The sequence below is a fragment of the Salmo salar genome, chromosome 10 (genome assembly GCF_965601325.2).
Source record: "Salmo salar chromosome 10, fSalSal1, whole genome shotgun sequence".
NCBI classification, from domain to species: domain Eukaryota; kingdom Metazoa; phylum Chordata; class Actinopteri; order Salmoniformes; family Salmonidae; genus Salmo; species Salmo salar.
In genome coordinates, this window is record NC_138300.1 from 23,267,496 (window position 1) to 23,293,449 (window position 25,954).

Sequence of the window (25,954 nt, forward strand, 5' to 3'; positions counted from 1 at the left end):
TGTCCTCCCCTTCACCAGGCCTAGTCATCTGACATTGTTATCAATGGGAGCCCAGCTGCAGCCCGCCTCATTCATTCCAGATATAGCGCGGATGGTTCACGTTATTGGAGTGGCGGTACAATGGGATGCAGGGTTTAGTCTGTAGAGCCCCTGAACATATGGGAGACAATCAGCACATTGAGGCAGCTCTCAGCCCCGGTGTGCCGCTGAATGGGAGTCGGGTGGCATTGTTTGCACACCGCACTGGCTGCGTCAAGAGCCCAGACAGCCTCCAGAGTGACTCATCCCTCCACCGCGAATAGGCTTCTTCTCAAGTTATGAGGGAGAATGTCTTCCCCTCATTATGGGCCATGACGAGGCTGGGGGACATGTTTAAATATGCACCACAACACATTGTTTTCTCACTGTCTAATATTCACACAGCCTGGCTGCCGATTATGCAGATGGACTGAGGGTGAGCAAACGGACATCATGCAAATAGGAAGACATTAATATCTATGAAGTGGAGGAAGTCAGAGGAGAAACACGAAGACGATATTGGAATAGCTGTAGAGATTCATCAACATTGGCTCTCTTAGAGGATCATTATCATTGATATGAAATCTTCACTCAGAGCCATTAGCGTAAGATTAAAATGTAGTTCAATTCAAATACATTTATTTGTAACGTTTTTACTGCTATAGAAGAGGATAAAATCCTACTCCTGGTTTAAGTGGTATAAAAATCTTAAAGGATCTGTTAATGTTTCCACCAGCGCATTTCCTATATGCTCAATGAACAGCAGGGTAGCCTGGTTAGAGTGCTGGACTAGTAACCGAAAGGTTGCAAGATCAAATCCGTGAGCTGGCTAGGTGCAAATCTGTTGTTCTGCCCCTGAACAAGGCAGTTAACCCACTGTTCCTAGGCTGTCATTGAAAATAAGAATTTGTTCTTAACTGACTTGCCGAGTAAAATAAAATATTTTGTCAGTTAAAAAAATAATGGTTTATTAAATTATTGACACATGGACACACTGAGATGGACACAGCAACATGATAAGTTTGACATATTTCTCTGTTTGTCTCTGTTTCTAAGCCAACATACACCATCTTGTGAAGACAGAACAGAGAAGGGCCAAATTCACACCGTAAATTGAAAGATATGATTCTGTCACAGCAAAGATAAAAGGTAATCGAAACGTGGCCAGTGGCCAGGAGTACAGATAGGGTACTGTAGTTTAGGTGTTGCTTGCATTCTACAACAAATGAGTATAACAATTTGTGGAAGAGTAAAATACTCACAGTAGAAGATGAGATCGAGTGCATTTGTAATGTGAAAATTTGCACAGCATCAGCTTTCAGTAAGTTTCAATCAAATCCACAAATAGGGCCCTGGCCACAGTAAAATACAGGTTTCAAATTCTCACAGCAGAATCATAACCTCTCAGATATCACAAGTCAAAGAACTATAAAATATATATTAATACATTGTATTGTCACATACACCAGATACAGTAGGTGCAGTGAAATATGTTGTTTTTACAGGGTCAGCCATAGTAGTACAACACCCCTGGAGAAAATGTGGGTTAAGTGCCTTGATCAAGGGCACATAGACAGATTGTTCACCTTGTTGGCTTGGGTATGCAAACCAACGACCTTTCAGTTACTGCCCCAACGCTCTAACCACTAGGCTACCTGTTGCCCTTGTATAATATAACCTCTCTTCTGATTCGGGAGTCACAAGGCAAGACAAACAGCTAAAAACAGACACAATGAAATCAGTGAGGAGCTTTAGGCGCCACCGTGTGGATAAAAATGACAATCGCGATGAGATTTTCCATGCATTCAATCCTCAGTGTATGTGATCCACCTCCATCATTAGGAGTTCATTCTGAATTAGTAGCCCTGTGTACAAGCTACAGAAAACAAAATAAGTTGCCACACAGCAGAGTGAGAGGGGAAAAAACAACATTTCAGCCACCCAAGGCTTTGTGTGTGTGCCTTTTGTCTGGACAGCTGGGTTTCTAATGAGTTCCAGAAGCATTTGGTGGGGTTCCCTCACTTCCCTGCAACTGAAATGTTTCTCACTTGGGAGCACAGAGACTCTGAAACAGCACACAGAAACAATGAGAGTCTGGGGAGATCATGTACATGAAAAATGTGGGACGTTTTTACAACCAAAATAGAACATTTGACAAACAGAAGATACTGTACCAGCTAGTATGACGTAGTGCTATGTGATTATGTTGTTGATATTTTATATCCTCCATGAACAATTTGAATGTATGGAAGAAAGTGGAAATATATGTCTTAAATTAACATGGTATAAGAATGGCTTAATGGGACTACAAGTCATTCCATAATTGATAATGCATACTGTAGATTCGATACATGTATGTGTACTGACATAAAACCCACAGTCATCTCCATTATATTTACCATGAACACACTTTATTCATCATGTTGTAGTTATGTATTATTTCACTGAAAACAAACAGATAAAAAGGAACCATTACAGTTCGAAACTCTTATCACATTCTACATGACGCTGTAACCTTCACTTGAACCAGGACTGATATCGAATGGCTTTTAGATATATCCATCTTGTTTCTTTCCTTAACTTAAACCATGAGATTAATATCCTAACATTCTATTCGACATTTAAATAGAAACACAAAATTCACAAGTGTACATTAGTTTCCTGCCATACTGAGGTGGGTGGTTTCATTGAATGTGGTGTAGCGTACTAGCATGCACAGTGACTAGGCAAAAGGAAAATATACTTTACTGGACATCAAAATCACTGAGGAGAGAACTGAAATCTCATTGACGGTGCTACTCCATAACAAAGGTCTATTCTAAAAGCCTTGCATCGAGCATCCCATTGGTCTTCCCTATCATTATGTGCCTGTATAGCATACAAAACAGTCTACTATTAGAAAGCGCATGGGACATTTAAGAGCTAATAGGACTAACCCTTAAGGAGATATAGTAATAATACAGTAATATTCGTCTTCCTGCACGTCTCTGGAAAAGAGGGTACAAGGTTGTATTACAGTTGTAGCAATAGGATAAATTTGGATAGATGATTATTTACATGGGACTTCACTGACACTAGTAAACATGTACCTTATGTTATTGGTTCTGAATAAATACACAAAGGCATGAATAAATACATACAATAATTCTCATTCGGAGTGGGCGGTTCAATTCCAGTTTAATTCAGCACCAAGTACTGTTTTTATTTTGTTCACACACACATGCACACGCCGTGCGCACTCTCACTCACACAAACACACACACACACACACTGTTAGCTGAGGGTGTCAGTCAACATAATTTGAGCACAATTCCTTTATTTGCCAAATGTCAGAATTCAATTAATTGGGGTGTTTCATCTGATCTGAGAATTCTCTGTAAGATCTACAGAGATCTATAATTTATGGAGTGTATTTGCTTCTTTTAGGTGAGAATTTTCTTCACACTGTTGATATCAGTGATTATCATCAAAGGTGAAACCTGGTAGCCATTGTCTCCTGCAGCGTTCACAATATAGCTTTCAAAGCATTTTAAACATCTCCATACCTTTTCTCTATCTGCAAGTCACAAATGAATTCCAAGAGGATGTAAGATAATTTTTATTCATCTTCAATTTGAATCCCTGTGTGTGTCCTTTCTTTTTTATCCCTTGACATCAAAAGCCTGGAAAGCTTTCAGAGCACATGTTCTCCTTGACTTCCTCACAGGCAGATCTAAGTAGTTACATTTAATAGTTACAATGACCATGAAATAAGCCTTAAGCATCTGCATTGTCAAATACAAAATGATAGGTACAAGAAGGTGGTGACAACTAGATCTCCACACTCTTAGTGAGATTTATCAACGGACACTAGGGATCTAGGAAATCGGTATTGTATGCAGAGATAAGCACAACAGGCTAAGATCTGATGGTCGGACTTGTTATAGAAACTAGAATTCAGACGGGACAAACCTGTTGTGAAGGGATGGTGCCGTGTGTGTATAGAAAATCTGGTGTGTGTGTTGGTGTGTTTCTGTTCCCCTCTTTTACTGAGGGAGGTTTTTACGAAATGGTTACCCTAGAAACCAGAGAGCCGATCCCTTTGGTCCCCTAAAGAGAAGTCTTGTTGAGGTCAACCTTGACTGGCAGTGGTCCCGCTTCCTCGCTCTCCTCTGGTTGGTCGATGGCTACAGCAATCACAGGGGTCAGATGGTAGGGGTTGACCTTCTGGACGTCATCCAGAAACTCATTGTCTCCGTTGATGCTCAGCTGGGAAAGGAATCAGTTATTCATTCAAATCGATAGAAATGTTCCCATTGTCTCTAGGAGTAATTAATCTCAGGCAAACACATGTTAAAGCTGGAATCAGTATTGGTGAAACTGCCACATCCATTTGCGATATTACAATAACAAAGAAATTCCTTAAAACAATGAAAAATGTTTGTTTCCCTAGGACATCATGCACACCTTTGCACGTGTGATAGAAGAGCAGAGTATAAATTGCAATTTCTTCATCACGATGCTGGATGCTACTCTCCTCCATTTCATAAACAAAACAAAAACAATAACAAATGTTCGGTGGCTCTGTTTCCCCAAATGCAGATTCCAGCTTTCAGGTAACACTTCAGTGAGTTAACAATTAATCTAACACAGGGGAAATGAAGTTACATAGATGGTTAGCTGTTTTTAATCTAAAAGACAGAGTTTGCCAATATAATTCAGGTTTTTCGTGATGCTGTTCTGGTGCTGTGTTTACCTCTGTTTTGATGTGCTGTTCTGGTGATGTGTTTACCTCTGTTTTGATGTGCTGTTCTGGTGCAATGTTTACCTCTGTTTTGATGTGCTGTTCAGGTGATGTGTTTACCTCTGTTTTGATGTGCTGTTCTGGTGCAATGTTTACCTCTGTTTTGATGTGCTGTTCAGGTGATGTGTTTACCTCTGTTTTGATGTGCTGTTCTGGTGATGTGTTTACCTCTGTTTTGATGTGCTGTTCTGGTGCAATGTTTACCTCTGTTTTGATGTGCTGTTCTGGTGATGTGTTTACCTCTGTTTTGATGTGCTGTTCAGGTGATGTGTTTACCTCTGTTTTGATGTGCTGTTCTGGTGCAATGTTTACCTCTGTTTTGATGTGCTGTTCTGGTGATGTGTTTACCTCTGTTTTGATGTGCTGTTCAGGTGATGTGTTTACCTCTGTTTTGATGTGCTGTTCAGGTGATGTGTTTACCTCTGTTTTGATGTGCTGTTCAGGTGATGTGTTTACCTCTGTTTTGATGTGCTGTTCTGGTGATGTGTTTACCTCTGTTTTGATGTGCTGTTCTGGTGATGTGTTTACCTCTGTTTTGATGTGCTGTTCAGGTGATGTGTTTACCTCTGTTTTGATGTGCTGTTCAGGTGATGTGTTTACCTCTGTTTTGATGTGCTGTTCAGGTGATGTGTTTACCTCTGTTTTGATGTGCTGTTCAGGTGATGTGTTTACCTCTGTTTTGATGTGCTGTTCAGGTGATGTGTTTACCTCTGTTTTGATGCGCTGTTCAGGTGATGTGTTTACCTCTGTTTTGATGCGCTGTTCAGGTGCAGTGACCAGGCTGGCACAGCTCAGCCACAACATCACCATGATGGACAGGAAGAGACAGGCAGCCAGGATCCAACGAGGCAGTCCAGAGCGCCTGAGAGAAAGGGGAGGTCCTACAACTCAGAAGACCTCTAAATCAGAGGGAACGAAATGGGTTGATTTGGGCAGATGACTGTTCTTGTTCAATATTTCCTCACCTTGACATGCAACCCAGGAAGTCATGCTCAGCGGTGGGGTCCTCTGTATGTTGCTGGACTGCTGGGTGCTTCCCCTTGCCTCCCGCCTTGGCTGCTCCCTTCTCCCCATGTCCTTTCACACCTGCACAGAGGTGAACACTTATGAGCAACAGACTTTGTGAGGAAGTGTACCAAATGTAACCTAATTTCATCCCTCTAGAGATCAATAAAGCATATTCAATTCAATGTAAATCTCCTTTAATGCACTCTATACTATATATCCTACAGGTCTTATTATGATTTGTACATTATGGGTCTCGATGTGTGACAGAGCTGTATGCCACAACACTGCAGACGGTTGGTGTCTCACCATGGGGTCTCTGTGTGTGGGACTGGACCTGTGGCCAGGGCTTGTCTGCCACATTGGAGCGGGGAGCCTGCAGCTCCGGCAGGGTGTACTCAATCTCTGGTTGGCTCTGGTAGGAACAACAAACAAAGTCAATTCAGGCACTAGTAACTACACACAGTAATTCACTGAAAAAGTGGCAGAAAAATGTCTGTTTTACACATTGAGGTTAGACCATAATGAAGTCTGGACTAAGAATACTCAATGAACAGCTAAACACGACAGGGAGAAATACACACAACTGCAGACTTAGATGTAGAGGATACTGCCACATGTACTCAAACAAAGAGAGGACTCACTGATTATAGGAGAACATTGCATTGTAGATTGTATAGAGCAGATTGTATGGATTGTTTTGGCACACAGGTGGAGTTTTAAATCAGCATTTCTTTCTCTCTAACTTCATTAAAGGACCCCCTGCTTGCCCATTGCTGAGTCTGTCCTGGTTGGCTGCTCAAGAGCCCCCCAATTCATTCTCTCTGAGGGGAGTGAAAAGGCCACTTGACTGAAGAAAGTGTCTCTGAAAAGAGGCCTTTAAAAACAGCAATTGTGTACTACAGTATGTGAGCGAACCTGAATCACTTAGAGTGAAGACAGGGTTAATCCCTATGTCTACACACACACACATTCAAGTAGGCGCGCAAACACACACACAAGCACACTCGCACGTACATATGCACGCGCGCGCGCGCACACACACACACACACACACACACATTGACCCAGCTCTGTCAGCAGAGGCATCATTGTGCCTTTCATTATGGAGACTGTGTTTCTGGCTCCCCCTGGAGAACTCATTAAAATAGGATTTTGGTTACCCTCAACTGAACCTTTCCCAACAACAAGACATGAAGACAGAGGGAGTCATTTTTTTTAAGAAAAAAGAATAATCTTGACACACAGGTCCATGTATGCATGTGTAGTTATGACAACTGAAAATAAAACGTATCAATCGGCATTTGAATAGTCTATGGGTCAATGAATGTGAGATAAACAAAGAGAAAAGGAAATAAATTGGTCAGATATAGTCATTTAACTGAGATGACCTATGTGGAAGAGAATAAGGCTTGGTCTAACAAAAGGTCATAGATATTCAGACAAACTATTGTTATTTTCAAAGTCATTTCACAACCAGTTTATGCGATAGCAACGATTTTACGGAGCGCATTGGATCCAGGTGTAATATTGGGGGGAAAGGCAATGGGAAGAGAAGAGTGAACATTTGAGTATGTTAGTAGTTATTGGCTGCAGACTGGAAATCTTGCCATCAGTAAGAGTAGGCCTTCTGATGTACATCTGTCATGCATTATTGTCCCAGAATGCCAAAGGTGCTCTGGCTATAGAGGCACAAAGACCAACAGGAAGGAGGGATCCTTTTCCAAAGTAACAACCTCCCTTCCCTTATTTGGTATTTTTGGGTTATTTGGGCTCACTTTCTTCTTAGGGGGGGTCATAGAAGTAGTATCTATGTATGTCCCTATTTTCTTCAAGGGGACCCTGCATCATGTGAATGTTGGACGCGGAAGGAATTGAAACAAGACCCCTTTTCCAAACAAGCGTTATCCCCCCAATCAGTGATGAGAGGGCCCTGTCGACTGTGTTTACTCCCTCTAAGCCCGGAGGAAACAGCTTGATTCTCGCTGATTACCTTAGAGGAGCACTCCTGAATCACTGGGAGGCTAGGATGGCATGAATAAGTGTGATTAAGAAGGAGGCTGCCACTTAACCCATGTCAAATGTGGGTAGGAGAGGGATGGATGTTCCCCGAGCTGGAGCTCAGCCCATTGTCTGAGATACAGCTAAAGGGAGCTGAGGAAGGGAGAATCTGCCGCTTGTGGGACTGGGACTCAAACCGCCTCACTCAGACACAGGTGGCTTGCCTGGAGCAATCAGAGAAGCTGCTTTGATCACAGTTGCATCCAAACACACAAACTTTTGGAAAATGTTGTGGGTAACCCACATTGATATAGAACCCAGATGGTTTATGTGCCATACGTTAGCCCTCTAAATGTAATGGACCTGGTATCAATCTTCAGACGTTTGTGTGACTCAAGACCACATTAGACCTGTGAGCTAAAACCTCAATAGCTCTTGGAAATAGAGTCTCAGTTCTTTTGAAAGTCGTTTTGGGAATCACCTCTGCACATCACATAGCAAAATACACCTACATCTATTGGCTCCTTAGTGAATTAAAAGTCTTATTTGTACAAACGACTGATTAACTGAAGGAGAGCGCAAGTAGTTCCACTGTGAACTGATTCAAATAGAAATCACTTGGCCCAAATAAACCTGTCATACTGAACACTGCATGAAGACCAAGCGCCATTTATTCCACAAGTTGGCTCTCTCACTAATTGCTGAAAACTCAGATGAACTTGTTAATACATGTATTTTTATCCGATTCACTTCAACTCCAGTAGTGCACCGTGTTGCCTTTGAATGGCCCTTTTTGAGAACTTAATAAAACTGCTACATAATGTAGACAAACTGCTAGCACAGTGGGTCTCCCGACCATTTCCTGTTTGTTTTGTATCACGCCTAAGGCTACAAGTCACCATGGTCCTCCTAGTGAGTCCATACAGCTTGTCATCCTACCCAGCCCTCTGCTCTGCAGAACCCACTCATTCTGAATGTCTGCACTTGTGATTTGTATTGCAGCGGTGGCTTGTCTTCTCTTTCAGCTGTCCCTCAGCCTTAGTGCTTTTCTGTTGTTTCTTTGCCCCCAGTCAATTTGTCAAGAGGGTGGCAGCCAGCCAGTTGCCCACTAAACACAGGCCTGCTAGCCAGCTCAGAGCCTGTGGAGCCTGCTCTCGCCTCTGCTAGCATGTCACGTCCATAAAACACAAGCATCCATCCATCACCCCTAAGGCTAAAGAAAGAAATCGCATGAAGACTGTTGTTTTCATAATTTCATGTTGTCTCACCACGTGTCTTTTTATTACTGGATTTACAGATCTCGGTTGTCCTTCTATAGATTCAGCCAGCCTGTCTTGACTTAGCCGTCACTTATCAAGTAAATCATATACAGTACTGATCCCACGTCCTTTTCATCCTTATGTTTGAGTTGAGTTCACCTCTGTTGCCCCTAAGGTTTGAATTACAGCTGTACCCACAATAGTCACTGTGTAACTTGAGTCCTGACAGTGTCTCACCTGGAAGACAACCACCTTGCCGTCGTCGGCCTGCAGGTAGAAGGTCCAGGTAGAGGAGATGAAGCTCTGAGCAGAGCTGACGATGTCGTTAAACCAGCTCGACACGGTGTCCATGACAGAGGGGGGCTTGGGACGGTGGGCCATGGCCTTCAGCTGCAGGGAACAACAGGTTGAACTGTCTGAGTTTAGGTGCCATTATTTCCTCTGGCAAAAACGTAATGGTGTGTGTGTTGCTGTACAAGACTGTGTGTGTGTGTGTGTGTGTGTGTGTGTGTGTGTGTGTGTGTGTGTGTGTGTGTGTGTGTGTGTGTGTGTGTGTGTGTGTGTGTGTGTGTGTGTGTGTCCTACTGAATGGCTACTGAATGACCATGCTAACCTTCCTCCTCTTGATCTCAGGTTCGGAGGGCTGGCTGGCACAGCCGGTGCTGCAGGCCTCCTGCTCCAGCAGTTTGCTGTATGCTTCCTGGCATGCTACAGAGAGAAAAGGGGGGGGGGTAGAAGAGAGAGGGGGAGAGGGGCAAGAAAGAGAAGGGAGGGGGAGAGAGAGAAGAGAGAGATAGAAAAATACAAAGAAATTCAAGAGAAAATACACAGCATGTGTTAGTCATTGCGTCCCAATTTCACCCCTCCCTACAGTCATCAATATCAGAACATTTGAGCATCTACTGCCAGGACGAGAGAGGACAGCAGATCACAGGATTGATTTTCAATAAACAAGTCACCAACTGAGTGAACAGCTTCAATTGAGCCACACACACACACACACACACACACACACACACACACACACACACACACACACACACACACACACACACACACACACACACACACACACACACACACACACACACACACACACAGGGTTCCATTAATGTCATGTTGGCCCTGGTACAGGCACATGATAGGCCAATAGGTTGAATCAAGTGCTTTCTGGCCTTGAAGCATAGCTTGGGATTTTTTTGTTTTGTTTACCTCCTTGACACTCCTCCCTGCTGGTGTTGAAGCCAGCATTGCCATTCACAAACTGACATATGGAGTAGAGACGACAACCACGGTGACAGGCATTCAGTATGGAGTCCTTCAGGAGAGAGAAAAACATAGGAGCTAATTATGACTATTCAAACAAAGCAGATATCCTCAAAGAGAATGAGATATTGTCCTGGATTTGTGTGTGATTAATTAGATAGGCAATTAGATATGCCTATACCACAGAGGTATTTCAATTGGATAATGTTACAGACTAAATATTTTAAATGAGGTGAGGAATTATTGATCTTAGCGGTACACATGGAAAATATTGCAAATGTCGTGCCAGGGAATGTTGTGATGAGTGAAGAATAACAATGACTTGGTCACAGTTTCCGCCAAGCTTGGTTCTATTACACAAGAACAAAACAGCGCCCCCAAGCGACTGACACAGGAACGTGAGTGACAAAGAGATCCCCCTGTCCGACCATCAACGGTTTACAGGCGTATTACAGTGTCACGCGTGTCATCCTTTCGATTTACTGCTTTATTCCCTGTTCGTGGTGGGTCTAGCGGGACTTTCTTCTGACCCAGGATGCACGGTTCCATTTTATAGGTCATTATTTGCTTACTACAACGTGCCAATTATAGTCCCATGAATAAAATAAACTGAACATTGTTCATGCACTGACTATTCGTCACTAAGGTGTTGTTCAAATAATACGCGCACATCAAAGGCATACTTTAGGGCCTATAAACTGGTGCAGCGTTCTGAAAACAGGTGATTCCGCATAGTTCACTGTGATCCATTTTGCTGCTCTGCTCCGCACTCCCCTGCATGATGTCTGAACCACACCTGAACTGAGCCGAAACGATGGTGTGTAGTTGGGAAAATAATATCCTAACCGAGGGAGTTGCCGTTATTGGCTATAGACACTAATCATCCATTAGCCATCTTACAGGCTAACAGTATTTTTCAAATTGTACATTATTTAAGATTATTCAAACATGGATATTGTAATTAATTAGATATTATTTTCATATCCTGCATATTGCTGTTCATCGACAAATAATTGCAAATGGCAATAGGCTCTATTGGAGAATGCCATGCTTGGTCTGGTGCCCTCACAACAATTTTACGACTGGGTTTTATATGAACATACATAAGTTATGTAATTAATGTGTAAATCAATCCAGAGGAAGTAGGGGGAGTAGGCTATATGACTATAATGGAGGATCAGAGCTGTGGAAAGAATAACAATTAGATGCGTCATGAAATGATATTTTCGGCCAAATCGTGCATGATAATGTCCACATAGTGTAGAAATTAAGTTAGGTGGCGTAGCCTAGCCTACGGTTGATACGATTTAGGATAAACATGCCATTTAGTAAAAATGTGGGCCTTCGTTACGCATTGGCCATGCTACATTTACACAACAGATTGCCAGCACTTAAAGACTAAAGGGAAGTCTATCGGTTATCGATATACCGTATTCAATTTCGGATACAGTCGTCGAAACGTAAGAACTTATTATAGCAGCGATTTAAGCACGAAAACAGACTTTTCGTCACATTGATATGTAGCCGAATATATATGCTATTCTGCTATTCCTCAATGAGGTCTATATCGTTTCCAAGTATCACTTACTTTAGCTGGGCTTTTGTTTTTGATGGTGATCTGGCATTGCTTTTTGCAGTAACTGATGTCGCCTAGTTGGTTGTCAAATAGATCAGAAGACGCAGCCGCCAGCCCCGCCAGAAGCAGCCATTCGACAGCGGAGACAACGCACACCCTTCCGCCGAACTGAAGCATTTCCAAGCCGGATTTGATCACCACAGTCTGGACGATCACTGACACTTTTAGTGGGCTCTGGGCTTCTCTAATGGATGTTGCTCCAACCCGATTGCTATCTGCTTCGGTAATCTTGTGCTATGGTTTCGTGGTGTCGTCACTCCAAACATCATCGCTCACACGCTGCTGCGCGCCCCCTCTCTGTGCGGACTCCACACAGTGCAAATTCTCTGAGGTGTATACAGTGCATTCGGAAAGTATTCAGACCCTTTCACTTTTCTACATTTTGATACATTACAGCCTTATTCTAAAATTGATTAAATATGTTTTTTCCTCATCAATCTACACACAATACCACATAATGGCAAAGCGAAAACAGGTTTATGGCAATTTTTGCTAATTTATGAAAAAATTTAAAACAGAAATACCTTATTTACATAAGTATTCAGACCCTTTGCTATGAGACTCAAAATTGAGATCAGGTGCATCCTGTTTCCATTGATCATCCTTGAGATGTTTCTAAAACTTGATTGGAGTCCACCTGTGGTAAATTCAATTGATTGGACATGATTTGGAAAGGCACACCTGTCTACATCAGGTCCCACAGTTGACAGTGCATGTCAAAGCAAAATCCAAGCCATGAGGTCAAAGGAGTTGTCCGTAGAGCTCCGAGACAGGATTGTGTCGAGGCACAGATATAGGGAAGGGTACCACAACATTTCTGCAGCATTGAAGGTCCCCAAGAACACAATGGCTTCCACCATTCTTAAATGAAAGAAGTTTGGAACCACCAAGACTCTTCCTAGAGCTGGCTGCCCAGCCAATCTGAGCAATGGGGGGAGAAGGGCCTTGGTCAGGGAGGTGACCAAGAACCCGATGGTCACCCTGACAGAGCTCCAGAGTTCCTCTGTGGAGATGGAAAACCTTCCAGAAGGACAACCATCTCTGCAGCACTCCACCAATCTGGCCTTTATTGTAGAGTGGCCAGACGGAAGCCACTCCTTGGTAAAAGGCACATAACAGCCTACTTGGAGTTTGTCAAAAGGCAACTAAAGAACTCTCAGATTATGAGAAACAAGAGTCTCTGGTCTGATGAAACCAAGATTTAACTCTTTGGCCTGAATGCCAAGTGTCACATCTGGAGGAAACCTGCCACCATCCCTACCGTGAAGCATGGTGGTGGCAGCATCATGCTGTGGGGATGTTTTTAAGCGGCAGGGACTGGTAGACTAGTCAGGATCGTGGGAAAGATGACCCGAGCAAAGTACAGAGAGATCCTTGATGAAAACCTGCTCCAGTGCGCTCAGACTGGGACGAAGGTTCACCTTCGACGAAGGTTCACCGAAGGTTCACCTTCCAACAGGACAACGACCCTAAGCACAAAGCCAAGAGTGGCTTTGGGACAAGACTCTGAATGTCCTTGAGTGGCCCAGCCAGAGCCAGGACTTGAACCTGAACGAACATCTCTGGAGAGACCTGAAAATAGCTGTGCAGTGATTCTCCCCATCCAACCTGACAGAGCTTGAGAGGATCTGCAGAGAAGAATGGGAGAAACTCCCCAAAAACAGGTGTGCCAAGCTTGTATCGTCATACCCAAGAAGACTCAAGGCTGTAATCGCTGCCAAAGGTTCCTCAACAAAATACTGAGTAAAGGGTCTGAATACTTTTACAAATGTGATATTTCAGTTTTTTTAAACATTTTTATACATTTACAAACATTTATAAATATCTGTTTTTGCTTTGTAATTATGGGGTATTGTGTGTAGATTGATGACGGGGAAAAAACGATTTAATTAATTTTAGAATAAGGCTGTAACGTAACAAAATGTGGGAAAAAGTCTATAGTTCTGAATACTATCTGAATGCACTGTAGGCCTACAAACTAAGCATTCATAAAATGTATGATTGAATATATATATATATATATATATATATATATATATATATATATATATATATATATATATATATATATATATATATATATATATCATGGGGTAAAAGATACATTATTTGCACTAAATTATATTCTATCAATTATTTAACCAGTATGTAAGATAATGCTTATATTTATGCGTAAAGATGCCTTCCCTTATTCACAAGGCATCTGTAAATAGGAATTTGAATTATTGCAATAATGAGTCTAATGAGATGCAAGATAGTAAATAATTGAGTATACAAATACGACTAATACAGAGACCACACCTGATGGCACAGTGCAGCTTATGAGACATGCCACCTATTGACCCACAGTCTTTTATTCTGTAGCCTAAACAAGTATTATATTATAGGCCTATAATATATATGTAAAAACTTGTATTCATTTTAATTAATGCATAGCCTAGTTATTAACTATAGCCTACTGGGTTTAAACCCCTTACAATTAATTACCCCTTTGTCATGTGAAAAGTGAACAAAACTCATTTGCACCACATTTAACTTTGGTTTTATAAACATCAAAATAGCATATTTAGTCTATTATTCTAATGAGTGCTTTGGATAGAGTGGATCCTGTACAGTGTAAGAATGTGCCATGTAACCTGTATGAATTTAGCTTTGCTTTTGGTTATAGGGCCTTAAGAGAACTTGAATCACATTTCCCTATAAACCCCATGCTGTGTTATAGTGAACCAAAGCACCTGCCTAGCCTAACAATGAAGTAAACCTAAACATAAAACCGATGGGGGTGTACTACAATAGAATAAAATAGAACATATACTTTAAATTGGGCTATTGAAATGTTGTTTTATTTTCTTTTGGGGGGGAATGGATATGACAAAATAAAGAGCAATAATGACTTGAGACTGTGTGGGAAGACAAGGGAGGGGCTTATAAAGTATCAACTTGAATGTTTTAGCTGTTGAGGCGTGCACCAATGCAAACCCTCACTAAACTAAAGGCAAACCTTAAGTTACTTTCATACAACCACTGTTTATCAGCGTATCCGCACTTACATACGGATCTCCGACGTTCGATGTAAAACGTAGTTCCTTCGTTAGAATCAGACTGTTGATTCAACGTTGTTGGAGAGCTGGGTTTCAATTCCTTCGTTTTCTCCCTTAGGAGTGTGGTTTTAACCCACGTAAGAGGGAAAGAAAGGACAAGAGAGCGAAAGGACACGAAAAAGGCTATCTGAAACATGATCTCCATGTTGTGTCTCATGCTGTTTGTTCCACGTGTCTTCTCCTCATCGACACGTAAGTACAAAACTCTGAAGTGTGATATTGTGAGAAGCTGACTACCAAATTTACCATAAGCCCGTTCCGGGTAGACTGATTTGAAGGGGAGGGGCGCTACCCCATTTGTCAGCAAAAAAAGTTACATCTAATGTACATGGTACAAGTCTTAACAATGTACATTGTATGTACATTGTGCAAAGGCACGAAACACAAGACTCACTGACTCACAGGTGTCCAGACTGTCCACATGTGTACTTGCCAAGTTATCAAATGTTTGACCTGTAATAAAGTAAAGAACATATATTTATACAATAATGAATGAACAGATCATGAGTGATATTTGAAGATATCATACTTCTAGATGTTTTGCTGTCCAGAATATAGGGCATTGTGGATTTGCCGATAAATGGTAAATCATTGGTTATAACTACTTAGGCTCTGTCTAATGCAACAAGTCTGCAAAAACGTATTGTAAGGAGATTATGGCATTGTACATCTTTGTGCATGACTAAATGTAAACTATTTTCCATTGATATTTCACATATTGAAATCAATAGGCTATTCTGTGACAATCTTCCACAGACAACGTGAATGCTGAATAATTTTATATCTACAGTATTGCTTTTCATTATAATGCATTATTGGACTTATAGCACCGAAATAACAGAGAAATGTGCCACAAAGGTTTTCAAGTTCAACATTTCAAGTTCATTTGAAATTCCTAATTTGCAATGTTGCTGTGGAAATATCAGTGCACACACTGAATACAGCACAAAATGTCTCACACCAAGTCCTCTTTAGCCCAGTCAGACTCATAGTGAGCAGCATATTGGCACATATGTTAGATAGCTTGTCCACCGCCCACCAAGAGCACACTTAATAAACCTTACATTAACCCTTGAATCTCCCCCAAAGGAACCGAGTGGTAACATACATTTCAAACAGTATCGCTTCTCAGGGCATTTCTCAAGAAGCATTAATCATAAGACAAGAGTCAGAAGAGTAAAGGATTAGTGAGGATGGAAAAGCATTAAAGAATTTGACCAACAACCTTGTCTGACCTCTCCAAGTGATCTCCCAACAGTTTCAGCCCAGGACCCATAAATCCACTTCATTACTCTCAGGTCATAAATATCGCCAGCTCTTCTCCGAATTGGAGTGTTTGCGCTCCAAAAAATAGCAAGGTTGCTTATGATTCATTATCTATTCACTCTGAACAGACATGAGATCAAGAACAAACCTTTTCAAGCAAATCAAATCAAAGTTTATTGCCGTACGTGTTAAGCCCATCATCACATCTAGGAGTGCAGCCCATATAAAGTAAAGTGTGTCTGTGTGTCTCCCCCCCAGAGGTGGCTGTAATCTTCCCCCAAGACCCAGCATTGTGGATGGGCTCCAGCCTGACGGCCACGTGCACAGTGAGCCCCGAGCGGGGGCTGCATGCCAACACTATGTACTGGACCCTTAACGGGAAGAGACTCCCAAGTAGCACCTACGGCCTGCTGAGCACCAACGGCCTCAGTGTCACCCTCCACCGTCTCAACGGCTCCCAGCAGCAGTCTGGGGACAACCTGGTGTGTCACAGCAGAGACGGACATGTCCTGGCTGGCTCCTGTTTGTACGTGGGCAGTAAGTGTCAGATTGGCCCTGGAGGCCTCAACCTCTTCTTCTGGGGACAAGTTGTCAGTACATTTAATCAACAACAAAATTATATTCCCACTCCAGATTTAGTTCCTCCTTAAATTTGGGTGAAAATGACAATTCTGAACCAATTCTGTGATGTTCTGATAAACTGCATTATGACGCTTCATGGTGCATTAAAAGGGGTGTGCTCAAAAGGACAGCGCTGTGGGGTAACAAGGAGATATTGGCAAATGCATTTGTTTGTTTGCATCAACATTGTCTGAGTAAGCAGCTCAGGGCTCTGCATTTACAAAGAGATTATAGTTTTTTTTCCCTTTTTGGTGATAAATGGTGTGTTTGCTATGATTTTAAAGAACCACTGAACACTCCGATTGGCATGTGTTTTTCTGTTGCTCATTAGAAAAACAAGATTTCAGTCTCGGAGGTGTGTTTTCTGACTGATTCCACGTACGGTTAATGATGTTTGTCCCCATGAGACACTGTAGAAGCAGATTATTTCACTTCCTCAAAATCCCCAGAATTAATCTAAGATAACTAAAATAAGAAATCTGTAATTCATTTAGACGTTTTTGCCGAAGATGTTTTAGTTGCGCAATTTTACATCTAACTAAGGTGTTTGGTGCAGTATTTCTCAAGTAAAAAATGTGCGACATGTTGTTTTATGTAAACAAAGTTGGCATGCTGGGCAGGTCTGTCTCAATGTCTATGCTATTGGATAGAGAGCAATTACTGTATCTGTTCACCCCATGTTAGAGGGCAAATGTACATCGTCAAGTCAAAACCCAACCATAATTTACCCATTGTGACACACAGATGTTCCATACTCCGTTTTAGACAAGACGAAATAATCCTATTTACACTTTGCAGTCAATTTTGACACTAGAATAACTATTTCTGACATATCGATGTAGGCCATTTTCAACTGGATTCATTGCTTTTTAAAGGTAGTTGCTTTTTAAAGCCTGTTATATTACCCCACTCTAATCTGTGGTGTCTCCCAGCACAGTATGTAATGCTGTCTTTGAATCATACCCCAAAGCCTCAGTTTAGCTGCTCAGTAGGTTGTAATCAGCGCCACTACTTTGCTTCTCTCTCTCCACATCTGTGTTTGATAGTCTATCATTGAGAGGAAATGAGACAGGCAGCTGAATCCTCTAGCCTGTCGTCTGAGGTTAAATAATGTGCCAGTGCATGGGTGTCAAACTTACGCTCCACTGGCCGGGTCCGGGCCACAATAAACAATATATATATATATATATATACAATTCTTCTTTTTATTTATTATAAATATTTTTGGGGGTTGGGGGAAACTTTAAAATGACTAAACCCAGATCGAAACTGTTTAGAAATGTGAACGGACCTACATTCATACAGTTTCTTGACTGTGTCCAGCCCACTAATAAAAGCCGAAATGAAAGCTAGACAGTCAGGGAGCTTCGAAATTGTTCAAAACCATGGAGAGAGGAAAATATTTTGCTAATTTTGACTGCAAGGAAATATAACCAATTTTCAGTGCAGCCCTCCGAACCTCGTTGAACACCGAATGTGCCCCCCAGGACAAAATTAGTTTGACACACCTGTGCCAGTGTATGATTATGGAATTGAGTGACCGTTTATACCCGTTGTGATAGGAACTATTATAGTGATGTATTTGTTGTGGTTCAAAACCACTTTGTTTAATTCATGCTAGGGATTATGAGTGACAATGCATGCTCTGTATGATTCACAACCACTGTGATTAGTTACTGAGAGAACCATGTATTTTCACTGTTAATATGCAGTGCCCCCGGAGAAGCCGGTCAACCTAACCTGCTGGTCCCGAAACACAAAGGACCTGAGCTGCAAGTGGACCCCCGGTGGTCGGGGCGAAACCTTCATCAAAACCAAATACACCCTCAAGTACAAATTGAGGTGAGAGCCACAGATCTCCAGCATCTCCCAGGTGATCACCCAACCCACCATCATTTCTGCTTAGAAACAATGATAGATGCATCACCTGGAACACAATGACTTTATTTCACTCACTAGAAGCCTATGTCATTCTGATGAGGCATTTCTAAGACTGCAGTTGTGCCTTTTGTACTGCAGATAGATGTGTAATGGACTTTCATTTGACTCGTAATGCCACTAGCACTGTTAACATTTCATGGTTCAGCACAAACTGGAAATGTTACGCTTCACTAGTTGTTGGCAGTACATTACATTGACCATTTTAGTACAGATATGATTGTCTTCACGTTGCTGTGTGTTCTGTGCAGGTGGTACGGGCGAGAGAGAGAATGTGAGGACTACAGCACGGGGCAACGCTACACATGTTACATCCCCCGGGACTTGGCCCTCTTTACTCCCTACGAGATCTGGGTGGAGGCGTCCAATCAGCTGGGGACTGCCACCTCTGATGTCATCACCCTGGATATTCTGGATGTGGGTAAGTGGAGTGAGCCTTTGGCCCAGTCTCCCTCCTGCTCCCCAGCCCGCCACACCACGCCCTCACCAGAGTGCCAGAGTGGGCAGGGCATGAAAGTGTCCCGTCACAATAGTGACAAGAGGGCGTGATAAATGCTTCCGCTCCCCCTTGTTACATGAGTCCTTCATGAGTCCATCCTTTCCTTTTTCTCTCCTCTCCTCCTCGCCTCACTTCACTCTCTAACTCACCGCCAGATCGCCTGCATATGGCTAACACACTTTCATGTGAGAAAGGAATTTTATGTGTTCTCAGTCCATCTCTATAACAACATCATCGATTCTGGCTGTGATTATAAAAGATAAACTGACCTGTCATAAAAGTACACTAAACACCAGACGTTTGGAAAAAAAAGTGATACACAAATGATGATGGATAGATAAGGTTGAGGACGCAAAACGAAATATCACTTGTTAATTCCAACAACATTTAGCTTGGCCTTGTACATTTTGGTGTTGTATTACAATGTTGCAGTAAGCCAGCTTACCACACTAGTTTATGCTAAAAAGATGATCATTAGCCATATGTTGCAGTATTGTCTAGCTTTAGGATTAAGGCGTGTCCCTGTAAGTAGAAAGAAAACTGTAAGCAATTGACTTTTGTGTTGGTCTGCCACATCCTTACTGTACCTGACACATCTAGAGACCACAGGTAGGTTGGTCAGAAGACAGATATAACATGATGCATCACTAACCTCTTGTTTCTTCACCCTCTCCACAATGGAAACAATAAGCTGTGGGATTTTTCTGTGGAATCTTCCATGATTTTCTGCTCCCCCGGGGGTGAACTTGATCAAACCAATAAAGCGCATCAGTAAACAAACAAGGCAAACCTAAAACGAAGGGAGCTATAGATTTATAGAAAATCACAAATAGGCTGCTGACATTTTTACATGATTCTCTCTCTCTTTCTCCCTCTCTCTCTCCTCTCTCATCCCCCTCTTTCCCTCTATCAGCGGCATCAAAGTCATTTACTTCTTTGAGAGCCTTATTGCGGAGGGAAAACATGTTTTTTTAATGCTGGAGCGAGGGACAAAAGTACTGTGTGCATAAATCATCAGACTGGGGAGAGAAGGCAGAAACAGACACTGACCTCATTACCCTGCTTCCATAACTACACTCATTAAAAGGACTGGGAGAGGGGGAGAAAGAGAAGGCGAGAGAGAAGAAGAGAAAAAGAGCAGGAGAGAGGGAAGGAGAGCGAGGAGTAGAAGGAGCGAAAGAAAAAGAACGAGACAGTGAGATTGAAAGGGAGGGAGAGAGAAACAAACAAATGTAGTGGATAGACTGTGAAATAAAGTGAATTTAAGGAGCGAAGCAAAGTGTTCTGTCAGAGTACATGAGGGAGACAGCGATGGTGCTGGACAACAGTACAGCCCAGCCCTGCCATTAAACATTCATCACCATGTTTTATTCAAGCATGGTGGCTGTGGTGTCTAGAAATAGCTGTAGTGTCTTTACAGTGTGGTACAATATTTACCAGGAGGTTTCTCAGAGGGGAGAGTGCTTTCAGGTACACTCTGTTGGGGTCATCCAAAGGATGCTGATCAGTCCTCTACTTGTTCGGTCAGAAATACAGAACATAATGTACTGCAAAACCTTAAACAACGAAGATTGTATACAGTATTTTAGTGCTTATGAAGCAGTGCTGAGAGTGTGATATAGTCTATGTACTGAATTTTGTACTGAGTTTTGTGTTCCGTAGTCTTGGCACATAACTACACAGCTTTGTGACTAACCTGTGTCTGCGACCCCGTTGTTTCAGTGACCACAGACCCTCCAGACAACGTCCATGTGAGTCGTGTGGGAGAGCTTGAGGACCAGCTGACAGTGCGTTGGGGCAGCCCCCCAGCACTCAAAGACTTCCTCTTCCAGGCCAAATACCAGATACGCTACCGACTGGAAGACAGCACTGAATGGAAGGTAGAGTAGTACTTTATTTCAACATTCAGACACATTTCTCTCTCTGTCTCTATGATTCAGAGACCCGATGGCATCTTTTATCTGTGTAAATATTTGAGATGCATGAGTGTCAGGTACTCTCGAGGGACTACAGAGCTATATTTTGGCTGTCAAGCCAATCTTGTGCATGCTTGTTTGAGTTCCGTTTCCACTGAAAGATACAAGTGCCATGTGTGAAGATCTGATTTATACTACTTAACATGTGTGCGTGGTGGTTAATAGCCTCACTGTGAGCGTGTTTTTATATGTTTTCTTTAATATTGCGCTCAGTTGGTGGACGATGTAGGTAACCAGACATCGTGCCGGCTAGCAGGGCTAAGGGAAGGGACAGTGTACTTTGTCCAGGTGAGGTGTAACCCAGTGGGGATCTACGGCTCCAGGAAGGCTGGGATCTGGAGTGACTGGAGCCACCCTACAGCTGCCTCCACGCCTCACAGTGGTGAGTACAGATTTACATAGCTCTTGAAGGGGAAGGGGATATTAATAAAATGATCTTCAATTGTGCACATTGGAGATATTACTGTGGGAGATATGTCGTAATCTTTAATACTTCCCAAAGTGTATTTTTAGATCAAACAGTGTTATTATAGCTCATAAGCCATGGGACATAAAAACTACCCACTAATAATCAACCTTTCATTGCCAAATAAACCAAAGAAACAATAACCTCATCCCAGATTAAGCTTCAACATCCTGGGAAAATGAGATCCAAACCGTATGTGACCCCAGAAAGCCAAACATCAAATGACACGATAGAGATCTTTCATCCGAGGATTAAAAGAACTCGAGCTGAAATTGCAAAGAGCTGAGGGGGACATCTGATAGATAGACTTCTTTTTCACTTTCGTTAGCCCTGAAAAATTGATCAAGTTGAAATGCAGTCTGTCAGTTGCACACAGGGCATTAACACAGAGTGGAACCAGATTTGGGGAATACAACAGCAGATAATGGGTTACATAGGTTATGTGGTATTTACTTCCAATGGGGAGGAAGTTGTTATCAGGCTCTGTTGTTTGCCATGGAGTATTGGTTGTGGCAGGCTTTATAATAATGTTGCCCTCTACACTGGAAGTGCACCAGATCCATTTTGTGAATAGTCAATTTGATTACAATATATTTGATATGACTACAATAGTCATATTGTAGTCATATCAAATATATTGTAATCAAATTGACTATTCTCAATACGCAGCAGAATGACCTTTCACAATAGCCAGAGCCCAGAGGTCATGCTGAGGTCCTAGCCCTGTGTGAGCCACTGACAAATCTGGTCCCAGCTGGTTTAGTTGTAGGAAGAGACAGTGGGTTCAATTCCATTAAACCTGAATTAAGGTGTTTACGCAATAGCTCTTTTTCCCCATGGTCAAACAAAAACACATAATGGTCCAGCGACTGCAGGTAGTGCGTGGACAGCATGCAGGAGCTATGCTCTCTATCTAACCTTATCCTTGACCACACTGCTGCCTTCCTTCTCCCTGGGCAGAGCCGCTGCAGAGTGGGTCATGTGACCCCAAGTCGGGCGAGCAGAACTCCACCCTGCGACGGGAGCTCAAGCAGTTCTTTGGCTGGGTCCGCAAACACGCATGCGGCTGCAGCGGCATGTCAATCAAACTCTACGACCAGTGGCGGGTGTGGCTGCAGAAATCGCATAAAACGCGCAACCATGTAGGTAAGAATAATATCCCCTTTATTTCTGTTCCAGCTCAGCATACGCTTCACAGTTATGCACCATGATTATGTACTACTAGGCTACTGTAGCTCCTTATCACAACAACACCCTCTGTTGTCAATGTGTTGAACTCTGCATACACCCCCTATTCTCTGACCCCCTTTGTCCTGAATTGTACTTTTGTGTTTTGCGATGTGGTCAGCGTTTTGGAAGCACACAGAACCATTCCCCTAGAACTGGTTAGACTTTCTGAAGTCTCAGTCTGATGTTTTATGTTCAGGTATGTGTGCGGTTTCCACTTTATTGGCCCAGAGTACAGCATAAAGTTGATATCCGCTCAGTTCTCCAAGTCATGAAATCTCATTTTATTACATATTTTAATGGCATATACTTATGATCTTCAGTCGATTGCCACAACAAAGGGAAATGAGCATGTAAATATAATTAACAACCACTATAATGTGTTCCTTTTGTGTTTTGTCTCTCTGTGACGTGAGGAGCTTGTTTCACAACATAACTGAGCCCAAATGGCAGCCAGGAGGACTGGGCTCACCGCTAAGCCACATCCTCTGTTCGCCCCCTGAACCCAATCGCTGGTTGTTATGCTACTGAGGACAAGGGAACTGCCCGAGTCTTATCTTACCTGATTTGTGTGGTGTCCCTGAATAATGTCTGTGTTTAACTGCTCTGACAGGCTTATATTGATTAACCTCAGAGAAAAACGAGCAGTTTAACTGGCTGTTACCAATACGCAATTGGTGTCAGTATGATAATGAGATGAATTTCCGTCCTTTGTCTTTTTAATTATCCCAATATTAAGCATATGTTTTCCCTTTCAGATTCTACAAGGCGATAAATCCTAACACATGCTAAATATCATTGAAGTATTTAAACAACATTCACAACAGCAACTGAGAAACTGTCTTTGAAGGCCACTTTGAGGCCTGTGGGTGAAAGTCATCCAACACTCTGGATATTCCAGCATTTGGTCACACACACCAACTTTTTTTTGTAGGAATCCATATGGAACAGAAAAAGAACTGATGCGAGACGCCAGCGTTACACTACTGTCTGCAGCCCAGGATTCAAATAGAGTGGAATCGCTCTTTGCTCAGATACCAATACCTATCTCGAAGAACTGCTCGATCCACTCCTCTCCAGACACACTCTCTCTTACACACACATCTCCGGGGAGTGGCAAAGAGGAGAGCCTTTCTCTGATCACTGAGTGGAAGCATGGACAAGTTTCTTAATGTAGCATTAGTACATGTTTGACTCAGATGGCCATAAATCATCTTACTGACTACCATCAGATCAGACACGTAGTGGCCAGCTTCACAGGCTTTTACCAGAGAGACAAGGGCATTACGCAATCCTCCTGGAATGTCATATACAATACAAAGAACTTCACTAATTCAGCTCCTGTTCAGGAAACTCAATCACAGAACATTTGTCAGAATTCTAGAAGATGAATGTACTTTCATAATGTATTTCCATTCTAACCACTTTAATAGCCACACAGTTGTCTAAGCTATGTGTCAATGCAATTTAATTGTATGGGCCCTTTACTGGCAAAAACATGGTTGGTATGCTAGCAAACGCTAACACACCATTTTGTAGATTGGCTTTGTTGCAGTAATAGCAATTGAACTTGATATATTTTTGGATTGAAGTCAGGTTTGTGGGTCACCATGACCAAAGCCCATTCTGCAGTTTGTTGGTAATATGGAAGTGTTCTCTTGTCCTGAGGGTTTGCACCACTCTGGATTCCTCTTATTGAAATTAAGTGACATAATGTTTAACTGTATATACTGTGTCTGTGTGACTGTGCGGATTAAGACATTTTTATATTTTTTTATCTGCATATTTAAGAGATCCTAAGTAATATTTCTCTCATTAAGTTATGTCAATTATCAATAATAATTATGAATATGTCAAATAGTTTGGCAGTTTTTGTCTATAAAACAATAAAGGAATGACACTTGCCTTGGAATGTTTTTTATTAACAAAGCAATTGTCAGATTATTGAAGTAATATAAGGCAAGGCAATATTTGTATCCTTAAAAATATTTACAAGACGGGACAAGAGAAAAAAGGCTTTTTTGCTAAGGCCACACAGACATACACACGCAGAGACACACAGGGTACGGAATAACCCTGGGACGCAAGAAACTGCAGCAGTCAGGTGGCGCGAGGGAGGGATCAATAACTTAGGCAAATGAATACAAAGAGGAAAGTTGTAGCAGAGGAGTCCATCAATCCCTGTCTGGGCAGCAGCCTCCAGGGAGTCCCCATCACTCCGACTCCTCCGAGTCGTATTTAAAGTCCTGCAGGATCTCACTCAGGGCCTCTTTATTTTTTATGATGCTGCAGGAGGGGAGACAGAGGTATAAGAGGATTGAGTGCATTCCTGTTGCGTAGTCTGCATGCAAACAGCAGGTAGGCCTAATGAAAAAGGACATCAGTGATCAGACATGACAATGGAGCAGCTTAACGAGACACTGAGCCGCTTCAGCAGCTACAACACTCCGTTTTAGAGTCAGCACATTGAGGGAATGGGTGGGTCAATAGGGAGATAAAGCCCTGAAAGGAGGGGTAAAATCTGCTCTTACTCTTGCTTGATCTCCTGGATCTTCTCCTGACAGCCCTCATCTTCTGGGTGATCCTGAGCCTTCTGCTTTGCCAGCTGCAGCTTGGCCGTCTGTGGACAAGACACATCAGACATGTGCAAACCATTTATCAAACGTTGAGCTGGAGCAATCAAATGTTAATACCAGCCCGAGCCTTGCCCAGAAGGGAAGCCGATGCCAGACATTTGACATTGGCAAAATTGATAGAATGGAAATTAAAGCCATTATTTAAATCTTGTTAAATTCTCCTGTTTACTGCCTGCGATTCTGTCCTTCACATTACAATTGTGCATTACGATGTCAGATCCTTAAGAAGTTTCTCTACTATTTGAGACATTTGTTG

At 42.3% G+C, this 25,954-nt stretch overlaps 2 protein-coding genes across 4 annotated transcripts; one reads left to right on the top strand and one right to left on the bottom strand.

The window, feature by feature from the left end:
• Nucleotides 1-2,407: 2,407 nt before the first annotated feature.
• LOC106613787 (transmembrane protein 59) lies at nucleotides 2,408-12,281 on the bottom strand. 2 transcript variants are annotated; one of them, XM_014216402.3, is made up of 8 exons: nucleotides 11,921-12,280; nucleotides 10,279-10,384; nucleotides 9,680-9,774; nucleotides 9,304-9,456; nucleotides 6,116-6,221; nucleotides 5,767-5,887; nucleotides 5,546-5,663; nucleotides 2,408-4,266 (listed from the first exon to the last, which is right to left on the bottom strand). In XM_014216402.3, the coding sequence occupies exons 1-8, from the start codon at nucleotides 12,083-12,085 to the stop codon at nucleotides 4,108-4,110; spliced, it is 1,023 nt and encodes a 340-aa protein (XP_014071877.1). In that variant the 5' UTR covers nucleotides 12,086-12,280; the 3' UTR covers nucleotides 2,408-4,107. The 2 variants fall into 2 exon arrangements, with proteins under 2 accessions (XP_014071877.1, XP_045543470.1); XM_045687514.2 differs by having other exon boundaries at nucleotides 3,601-4,266; nucleotides 5,510-5,663; nucleotides 11,921-12,281.
• Nucleotides 12,282-14,897: 2,616 nt separating this feature from the next.
• Nucleotides 14,898-24,967, top strand: LOC106613786 (cytokine receptor-like factor 1). Of its 2 annotated transcripts, XM_014216401.3 has the most exons (8): nucleotides 14,899-15,261; nucleotides 16,594-16,872; nucleotides 18,669-18,798; nucleotides 19,146-19,315; nucleotides 21,116-21,273; nucleotides 21,583-21,751; nucleotides 22,796-22,981; nucleotides 23,997-24,967. In XM_014216401.3, the coding sequence occupies exons 1-8, from the start codon at nucleotides 15,204-15,206 to the stop codon at nucleotides 24,023-24,025; spliced, it is 1,179 nt and encodes a 392-aa protein (XP_014071876.1). In that variant the 5' UTR covers nucleotides 14,899-15,203; the 3' UTR covers nucleotides 24,026-24,967. The 2 variants fall into 2 exon arrangements, with proteins under 2 accessions (XP_014071875.1, XP_014071876.1); XM_014216400.3 differs by having other exon boundaries at nucleotides 14,898-15,261; nucleotides 22,796-24,967.
• Nucleotides 24,968-25,954: the final 987 nt, after the last annotated feature.